Here is a 9,941-nt window from a genome sequence, read left to right as displayed (position 1 = left end):
ACCCAACAAACAAAGAAATACACAAACATACAAACAACAGAACATCCAAACCTACAAACAACAGAACATCCAAACATACAAACAACAGAACATCCAAATATACAAACAACAGAACATGAAAATAGGCAAACAACAGAACTCACAACAACACAATCATATGCCCAGACCTTAAGTCAATCCCAGAACATAACATTAGGGCAAAGAACCCCAACGAACCCCAAATATGATAAAATTCACAAAGACCAAAGAGGCGAGGCAACCATACTAAGAGAAAACTCACAGAAAGACGAACTAAACATAGCAAAATCAATACAAAAGCCATTACCAAAAAGAATTCAAGATTCCCCAATAACGTGGTCCTTACCTACACCACTGAGAGATGTAACTCCAACAAGGATCTATAAAAACAAAAGATACCCAACTAAATAAAGATAAAGACTTTTCGTGGATGACAACAATAAAGAATATAATTAATGTAATATCAAATATAATAATCAACATGAACTCTAAAAAAACAATGATAGAAATTATAACAGAAACAATAAATGAAGTAACACCAATTATCAAAGAAATAATGAAATATTTAAATGAATAAAATAATTCTCTGTAATATCAGGTCAGTACTGAACAAAAAAACAGATTTAGAATACTTGACATATAAAGAGCAACCAGATTTAATAGGATTCTGTGAGACCTGGTTAAAAGAAAAAGACAATTTTGACTTAAAAGATTATGAAATAATTAGAAAAGACAGAAAAGAACAAATTGGAGGGGGTTAGCATTTTGTATAAAAAAGGAACTACAATACAAACCAATAAATCTAAGAGACCGTTTATAAAAAAAATTAGAAGTACTGGGAATAAAAATTAATTATAGAATAAATGGCTAAATATACTTCTTTTTTACAACCCATGTAATAATATAAGTAGGGAAATACTAGAATACTATATAGACCAAATAGATGAACCAAAATTAATAATGGGAGATTTTAATGCACATCACGCATATTGGAACCCAAATTTAAATCAAAGATTAACAAATATCACAGGTAAAAACATATTTGATTTCATCAGTCAAAATAACCTAATATTATTAACACCCCCAGGTCAAACTACAAGAGTAGACCCCAATAATGGAAAAGGAAGCACTATTGACCTAATCTTAGCCTCACCAACATTAAGTCACTTAGAGGTAGAGACAGGATACAACGTAGGCAGTGACCACCTACCAATTATCATAAAAGATAACCTTCCAAAAAAAACACAATCTAAGAAAAGAAATGGAAATTCATAGAAGAAGGGTGGAAAAAATACCAAAAAGAGATAGAAAGAAAAGATATTGAAAACATAAAAACTTTTGAAGAATTAACCAACTTACTACATAACATAGGAACAAAATATTTCCTCTTCAAAATGACTATGGAATTAACAAACCAAATAAACCATGGTGGAACTCAGTTTGCAATGATGTAATAAAACAAAGAAACAGAGCATATAACAAATGGAGGAAAAGACCCAGTCAAGAAAACCTCTTTAACTATAAAAACAATTAGCATAGCTAGACAAACAATAAATAAAGAAAAAGAAATCCTGGGGAAAATTTTTGTAACACGATAGACTTTAAAACATCTTCAAAAAAGTATGGAACTTTATAAAAAGTTTTACTGGGAAAAAATCAATAATTGAATATCCAATCATACATAATGATACACCAATATCAGACACAACATCAAAGCTAAACTTATTTAAAGAAGAATTTAAAAAAACTATTAAAAAAAAACCCAAACTATTATTAACAAAAAATGAAAGAGAGGCATTACTAAACCTCCCAGATACTGAAGAACTTAGTAACAAAATAACAATAGAAGAAGTAAAAAATGCCATAGCAAATGCCAAAACAAGAAAGCATACGGCCCTGATGAAATAACGTACGAATTTTACAAACAGGCTCCCATGAACTTAACCCAAAAAATACAAAGAATCATAATGATTACTGGTCTAAAGGACAGTACCCAAAAGAACAAAAAAATGCCTTAGTCAATCCAATACTAAAATTAAATAAAAATCCAAAGGACACAGAATCCTACAGATTTATAAGTAGGACATCATGCCTAGGAAAAATTTTTGAAAACATAATAAATAGAAGAATTGTATGGTGGCTAGAAAAACATAATAAATTAAACAAAGATCAAATAGGTTTCAGACCTAACCAATCCACAATAGACGCTTTACAAGTAATTGACCTGCACATAAATAAAGCCAGAAGAGAAAAAAAATATACTTTAATAGCATGTATTGACTTTGAAAAGCCTTTGACTCGGCCAACCAGGAAGCAATACTAATCAAAGCAGCAAAAAAGGGAATTACAGGCTTACCTTTAAGATTTATAAATAATTTCCTGAAAGACAGGACTTTTCAATATTCTAATGTCAGATCTAGAGGTAACAGAAGAAGTCCACAAAATAATCTATGCAGATGATGTCACGCTTATAACATCAAGTAAAGACATTGAAGAAGCAATAAATAAATTAAAAGTAGGATTAAAAAAGGTATCAGAATGGACTGATAAATGGGACTTAAAAATGAATTTATCAAAGAGCAAAATAATGTGTTTCACAAATAAAAAGATCAGACAAATACCTAATATAGAAATAGATAATAGAGAACTAATATTTTCCACAAATAACAGTATACTAGGCCTGATATTTGATGCTCCAAAACTCACATGGAAAAAACATATAGAGAATTTAAAAGTAAAAGTCTTAAACAGAATAAATATTATGAAGAAATTGTCAACAACAAGTTGGGGTGCAATAGAGAAACAATGATAGCTTTCTATAACATCTACATAAACCCCAAGTAGAATATGGATTAACAGTCTATGGAGTAAATAAAAGTGGTGACATGAAAAAATTGCAAACATTACAAAACGAAGCAATGCGAATTGCTACAGGATGTTTCAGATCAACACCCATCATCCTATTAGAAGCATTCACAAACATTGCATCAATAAAAAAACAAATAAAAGAAACAGAATGTATACAACTAATTAAGACACTGAACAAACAAAATGACATGCCAATAAAAAACTGATAACTAAAGAAATATTAGAATACAAACTAAATAAGGATAGAAATCCTTTATCCATAGAGTATTAGAAACTATGAAAGAACTAAAGATAAATATAAATATAAACATTACACCAAATATCAGTCCATTACCACCTTGGTATGATATATCAAAATACATAGAAACAAATTTTATGGATGGCTTTACAAAAATATGCCAGATCAAGTAATAAAAATCATTTTCATATGATTGAAAACACCAAATATGAAATCACAAAAAATATTCACAGATGGATCTAAAATTCAATGTCCAAACTCAACATCAGCAGCAGTTTATGTAAAAGATTACAATCTTACCACAATATGGACACTTCCATCAGCGACAGAAATTTTAGAAGCTGAACTTTATGCCATCAAACAAGGCTTAACATACATACACAACAACAAAATAAAAGAAACAGTGATTTTCACAGATTCAAAATCAGCACTACTACTTTTACAGAATCAAAAACCAAAAACAAATAAACATTTGATATATGAAATACAAACACTAATAAAAACACTAACAATTCAGAATCCAAAATAATATTACACTGGATCCCAGCACATAAAGGCATAAAAGGTAACGAAATTGTAGATTTAGCAGCAAAAAAAGCTCACAACACGATGAATCCCATGAACATACCTCATGACACTGGAAATATCATAAAAGAAATTAAAACAAGCAGTCAAAAGAACTGGGAGAATGACCTAAATAACATTCTAATCACAAAAGACTATTTAATAAAAAACAACCAACCACAACCGTGGACAAGATCAAAAAACAGGAAGTTAGATGTATGCCTAACAAGAATTTTAACAAAACATACAAGACTAAAACAACACTTACATAGACTAAAACTTGAAAATGACCCTACATGCAGATGGTGCAGACAAGAAGAAGAAACAACAGAACATCTGATATTACAGTGTCCAAGATTCAACTCCTACAGAACATACTTACTAGATGCCCTAAGGAAAGCAAAAATCAATAATCCTAATATAAATCTTCTAATTACAGGCTCAGATCTACCACCAACTAAAAGGTACTACATTTTGAGACACATGAAGATATTTTTACAGCGAACAAAGATAACTGACTACATATAAGCTACAAAGAAAATCAGAAGAAAAGGATCCAGGGGATATAGACAATAATAGTCTAAAACCCTATAAAAAGAAGAAAGAAGAAGAAGAAGATTGTTAAGTCTCCAGTTGCCCGTTGCTGCACCATGGATCCCACTTTGCTGGAGAAATTGAGCCAATATTGTAAGTCTCTTCGTTAAAACAAGGCAAATAAATTATCCCAGATTAAGTTGATAGTGAAGAAAAGGCAAAACTAAAGCCAAATCTTACAGGACTATCTAGTTTCTAGTTGACAATTCAGTAAAGTCCCCAACTCTCACAATTTTTTTTTCTTCTCGGTCTGGTTTCAATTTTATACAGCCATAAGGTACAAGATAAACTTTGCTTGTAATGGATAGAAAGACAGAAAATAAGCACTTTTCATCCAAGGTATTATCTCTGCCAGTCGGTATATACTTGTGTATACATTTACAGGAAAATTTAATGGCTCTATCATTGAGAAAAAAATAACTAACTAACTAACTAACTGATGTTTGAAATAATCTCCTAAGGCAAATAATAATGTCAAAAATGAAGAAAATAAGTAGCAGTTAATGCCACATGAACACAGTCATTTTGAGAGTGAGATTTTGACGTAAATAGTCCCCATAATATAGTAATTTCAAAACTTTTATGAAAATATAGAGGTATTGGCCAAAAACTGTACAAAGAAAATTTTATTTCATGCCGTTTTATTTATTTTAAATCTAAATGCGGCATGCTGTATTCTGAAATGGTTTATACATGTTATGAAATTCATGTAATACAAGTAATTATAATTTTGATAACAATAAAATAGATATTTGTAAGTACTCTAACATGGAAACTAATGATATTTTACTTTATTATATCCATTTACAGGTGACCAAGTGGTGGGAGACAGAGTTGATACAGGATGTGAATTGCAAAGGAAAAGCAAAAAAAATAAAAAGAAAAAGAACAAGCGCAACATAATGACAGATGAAAGCATTGAAGAGACAAATGAAGAATCACCAGTAAAGAAAAAGAAACGAAAAGATAAAAAAGGCACAAAGGAGTCAGAAGTAGAACACCTTGCTTCTAAAGAAGTGATTTCAGATGTAAAGAAGAAAGAGAATAAGTTTTGTAATGATGACACTGACACTTGTGATAGTGCAAGCAAAACTACTAAGCAGTATATAGAAAATGTCAAAACAGTTAATGGTGAAAAATTTACAGATGATGGCTTCAAAGTTGTGTCGTTTGTACCTGATGATGATTCAGATATTTCTGATGCATTTGAGTCTGACATTGACATGGAAAACTGGTCTTCTCCAAAAGCTCAAAATAAGGTTGATGTGAGACAGCCACCAAAAGTACAAACGAAAGTTGATGTGACACATCAGCCACTAGCAAAGAAGAAAGAAACTAAGATGACAGATGATGGTTTCAAGATCATAACAGAGATTCCACCGGACGACAGCGATGTTAGTGATGCGTTCACAGATGAAGAAGATGAAGGTTTTGTTACAGGAGAAGAATTAGCAGCGAAGAAGAAACAGTTAGACTTAAAAAGACAGCTGAAGAAACCCCTCCTGAAAATTATTGATGATTTTGGTAATTACTCTGAAGGTTTTATGGTACACTTGTAATTTGATGGAGGTAGTATTAAGATCCATATTTTCAGCTTTCATGTTCTGAATTTCATAGCAAAGCTAACTCTCCAGTGACTCTGATATTGAATTTTCTTTGACTTAGCCATTTATATTACAGGTATTGATGATACTGCCTTGCTTGGAAGAACAAAGGAAAAAGAGGAAGTTATTAATAAACCAGCCAAAAAATTAAAGGGATCCTATAACACACTGACTTTAGCTGCCCAGAAGAAACCGAGGGAGGAAGTTGTTGTAATAGATTACACCAAAAAACGAGGATCTGGAAAGAAGAAAAAAGACCAAGAGGAGGAGAGTGAGGAGAATGCAGAAGAATCCCCAGGGCTGGTGGGAGTCAAATTATATGCTTTTTTTTTTTTTTTTTTATCACATTCCATAGTGTCTTTTTAGAATTATGATATTTATATTTATAATGATTATTCTATGCATATTTAGATATGTTTGGTTTGGTTGCCATGACATACAATTAGAGAAACATGTTTACAGTTTTTTAATTAATTTATTTATTAAGTTGTTATCATCATCATCAACTATATTATGATTACGCTGAAAATCATATTCCATGTGACTTTGGCATCATATTGCGAGACTTCAACTCTGCAGTCACATTGAATATGATTTCAGGCATACTGTGCAGATGTAATATGCAACAAACAAATGAATGGACAAAACATAAGTAAATTAGATTGTTATTCTTACTACTACTATTAAACAAATGAATGGATGAAAAATAAGTAGAATTATAGTATAGATTGTTATTCTTACTACTACTACTATTATTACTATTATTTTTATTATTTCATAATTTTTTGTTGTATTCTGTTCCCTTCCAATTTATATACATTTATCTCTTACTAATTTTTAGCTTTTACTTTTTACTATTTGGCCTATATCCAGATTGCATTGAACAGCTGGTTTTTATTTTTTTCTCTGGTTCTTGACTTTCTGTTTAGCCTATAGCCAGAATGCACTGAACATCTGGTTTTAAATGATTTCAGACTATATATATTCCAAAATAGTTAGTGTATCTTGCCTATTTTGATATTATTTATTGTGTTTGAGCATGAGAGTTTCACTTATGCAATTGTTTTTAGTATTTCTAACATTTTCAGAGTTTCTATCAGTGTTTACCAACCAGGGAAAGTAAATATAAAAGTGAGCAAATATTAGGATCTGACAATATATTTGTAGAAAACAGAGCTTTAAGATTTATTGGATTTTCTGTCTAGTAATTTCCTAATTGTAGAAGATATTCTTGCAGTACTATTAAAAAGTCCTCTATTCATAGATTTTTAGTATGTCATGTATGATTTATTATTGAAGTGTCCTTTTCCATTGTAAACTAAAACCATTAAGTACCTTTTATGTCTCCACTGGTAACATGATTATGTTTTCAGGTGATAACAGGAGAGGAGGATATGAAGAAATTAAGGTTTGAAGTTATGAAGTTTGGCATGACTGGGTTCCAGAAGAAGAAACAAGAGGACGAGAGAATTAATCTGGCAATAAGACTGGGAGCAAAACCACCCAAGAATGAGGTATATTTTTAAAATGAGCTTGCAGTTCAGTGATTTTCTATATTATCTATTTTTTGTATTATTTTAGAGTATTGATACATCTAGAGAACTTCAAAGTTTGGCATTTTGATTGGAGATAAGTTTTGTAGTACCTTTTGATTAGTGCAGTGCTTGTAGCAGACAAAGTGAATTGCATTTGAGTAACAAAGGTCTTGGCTAAAGGAAGGAGAAAATCATGAATTGCAGAGTATCTTTGCCATATTATTATTTTTTGATTTTGAATCAATACTTAACACTGAAGTAGCAATCAAAATGGATTTGTTTTATAAAGAAAAAACACCTTCTATCCCCCTCCTCCTCCTCCTCCTCCATCTTCTCCTTTTCCTTCTCCTTCTCCTTCTCCTTCTCCTTCTTCTCCTTCTTCTTCTTCTTCTTCTTCTTCTTCTTCTTCTTCTTCTCCTCCTCCTCCTCCTCCTCCTCCTCCTCCCTCCTTCACTCCTCCTCCTCTTCTCCTCCTCCTCCCCCTCTCCTCTCCTCCTCCTCCTTCCCTCCTCCTCCTCCTCCTCCTCCTCCTCCTCCTCTTCCTCCTCCTCCTTCTTCTTTTTCTCCTCCTCCTCTTCTCTTTCTCCTCCTTCTCTTTCTCCTCCTCCTCCTCCTCCTTCTTCTTCTTTTCTTCTTCTTCTTCTTCTTCTCTTCTTCTTCTTCTTCTTCTCCTTCTCCTCCTCCTCCTCCTCCTCCTCCTCCTCCTCCTCCTCCTCCTCCTCCTCCTCCTCCTCCTCCTTCTCCTCCTCCTCCTCCTCCTCCTCCTCCTCCTCCTCCTCCTCCTCCTCCTCCTCCTCCTCCTCCTCCTCCTCCTCTTCCTCCTCCTCCTCCTCCTTCCTCCTCCTCCTCCTCCTCCTCTTCCTGTTCTTTTGTGCCATTGACTTTGTTTCATTCTTGTCCTCCTGTGTAATCAACATTTTCTTTTTGAAGGCTATCAACTATAAGCAGTTGATAGAAATAAGGAAAGAAGAGAAACGGAGAGAGTTGGAGGAACAGCAGGCTAAACAGGAAGCAGGACTTCAGGTAAAGTTTGAGTTCTCAGCAGCTATCATAAGAGTTCAGATTGTTGTTGATTGTCATTACTAAAATATTTGTAGAAAGCAAACAGTGCATTTAGCCAAAAAGTTGGACCTATAGCAAGTATTGTTAAAGAAAAAGGTTTCTCCTTATATTATTTCTTGAAAAATATAAATCAAGTATTTGGAAGCACTTACAGGATGGAGTTTCAAGGAAGTTTAAAAAGGCTAATAAATGAAATCCTTATGGCATATGTAGAATTAGGAGCAGAACAGTAAAGAATAGTATACATTGTTTCCTTATAACTAAAAGCAACTGAATACTTCTATTTTCAGAATACTTTAGTCAAGTTCCATTACAACTTGACTTCTTATACATTGTCAGAAATACTATGCTAATTTTTTGGACTAACATTGTCAGTTGATAGTCATTATGAATGCGTTATGAATAACAGATAAGGAAGCTAATTATGGTTGAACACCTAAACTCCTAACAGTTTATTGGTGGTTCATCTGTGACCTATTCACATTAGTTGGCATCAATTCTTGCCCTGATACACTGTGTCCATGTTCTGGATGATAATACATCAATACTATCCATGGTCAAACCTGCTCCTTGCTGTGTATTGTAGACCCTTGCTTGCTTGTTTGCCCTGACTACAGTCTCTGAAGAGTTAGAGCCCTCCAAATTAAGCTTAAAGCCTTGTTAACCCCTTTGATCTGGATGACTTGACCATCACATCATGAAGAAGTTTTACTTGAAGGGCAGGTGACGTGAACATGCCACCATGGGAAAATTTGGCTGTGGGCTGGGGTGTTGTGAACGTGCCATTGTGAGCATTTCAGCAGAAGGCTGGGGTGAGAGGAAAAACTCACTATGAGTGCACAAAACTCTTGGAGGGTGATTAGACTCATTTGGTGTTTAGGAAGGGGCATTGCATTTTTTTCATTGATAAATGGGTGTGGAAATTAATGTAATGAAATGGCCGAAAAAGACAAAATAATTGAAAGATCATACATACCATAGCCAAATTATAGGCAGTAGGAAAAACATTTATTTCCCATGCTTCTAATTTTTCACTAAAGTGGCTGACTGCACCTTGGCACCTAGCACATGGCTCAGTATAGCATTGGTAAAATCTGTCATCACAGGATTGATACTACTAATATTCATGTATTATATTTGATCACTGATATTGAAATCAAGAATACAAGTGCACAATGTTTATGTAACATTAATGAAACCCTTTTCTTTGCAGTTTAAGAAGTCCTCAAAGAAGAAGCAGTTTTCAAAGAATAAACCACGAAACGTTAATAAGGTGAAAGGGATTGGAGGACAAATTGGCCGTGAAAAGAATGGAATGCGAATACTCTCGAAGAAAGATATTGAAAGAATTAATGCTTCCTAGACCACATAGTCATTTATTTTCAACATTAGATATATATATATATATATGATGATGTGTAACTAAGCAAAATAAAAGTTTCAACAATGATTTAAAAA

General features: G+C 32.9%; 1 protein-coding gene across 1 annotated transcript; it reads left to right on the top strand.

Moving 5' to 3' along the window:
- Positions 1–3,691: 3,691 nt before the first annotated feature.
- LOC119580821 (uncharacterized protein C1orf131 homolog) lies at positions 3,692–9,941 on the top strand. Its single transcript, XM_037928955.1, has 7 exons — positions 3,692–3,904; positions 4,128–4,375; positions 5,093–5,806; positions 5,963–6,189; positions 7,260–7,400; positions 8,352–8,444; positions 9,697–9,941. Exons 2-7 carry the CDS (start codon positions 4,339–4,341, stop codon positions 9,844–9,846), a joined length of 1,362 nt encoding a protein of 453 aa, XP_037784883.1. The 5' UTR covers positions 3,692–3,904; positions 4,128–4,338; the 3' UTR covers positions 9,847–9,941.

Source organism: Penaeus monodon, chromosome 14, assembly GCF_015228065.2.
Source record: "Penaeus monodon isolate SGIC_2016 chromosome 14, NSTDA_Pmon_1, whole genome shotgun sequence".
In the NCBI taxonomy this organism is placed as follows: Eukaryota; Metazoa; Arthropoda; class Malacostraca; order Decapoda; family Penaeidae; genus Penaeus; species Penaeus monodon.
This window is presented reverse-complemented; position numbering and strand designations above follow the sequence as displayed.

Bases quoted from the DNA above. Each gene is read 5' to 3' on its own strand.
- LOC119580821 (XM_037928955.1), top strand. From the start codon at position 4,339: ATGGATCCCACTTTGCTGGAGAAATTGAGCCAATATT. The intron at 4,376-5,092 runs GTAAGTCTCTTC...ATCCATTTACAG, and splicing joins GGAGAAATTGAGCCAATATT to GTGACCAAGTGGTGGGAGAC. The intron at 7,401-8,351 runs GTATATTTTTAA...TTCTTTTTGAAG, and splicing joins CAAAACCACCCAAGAATGAG to GCTATCAACTATAAGCAGTT.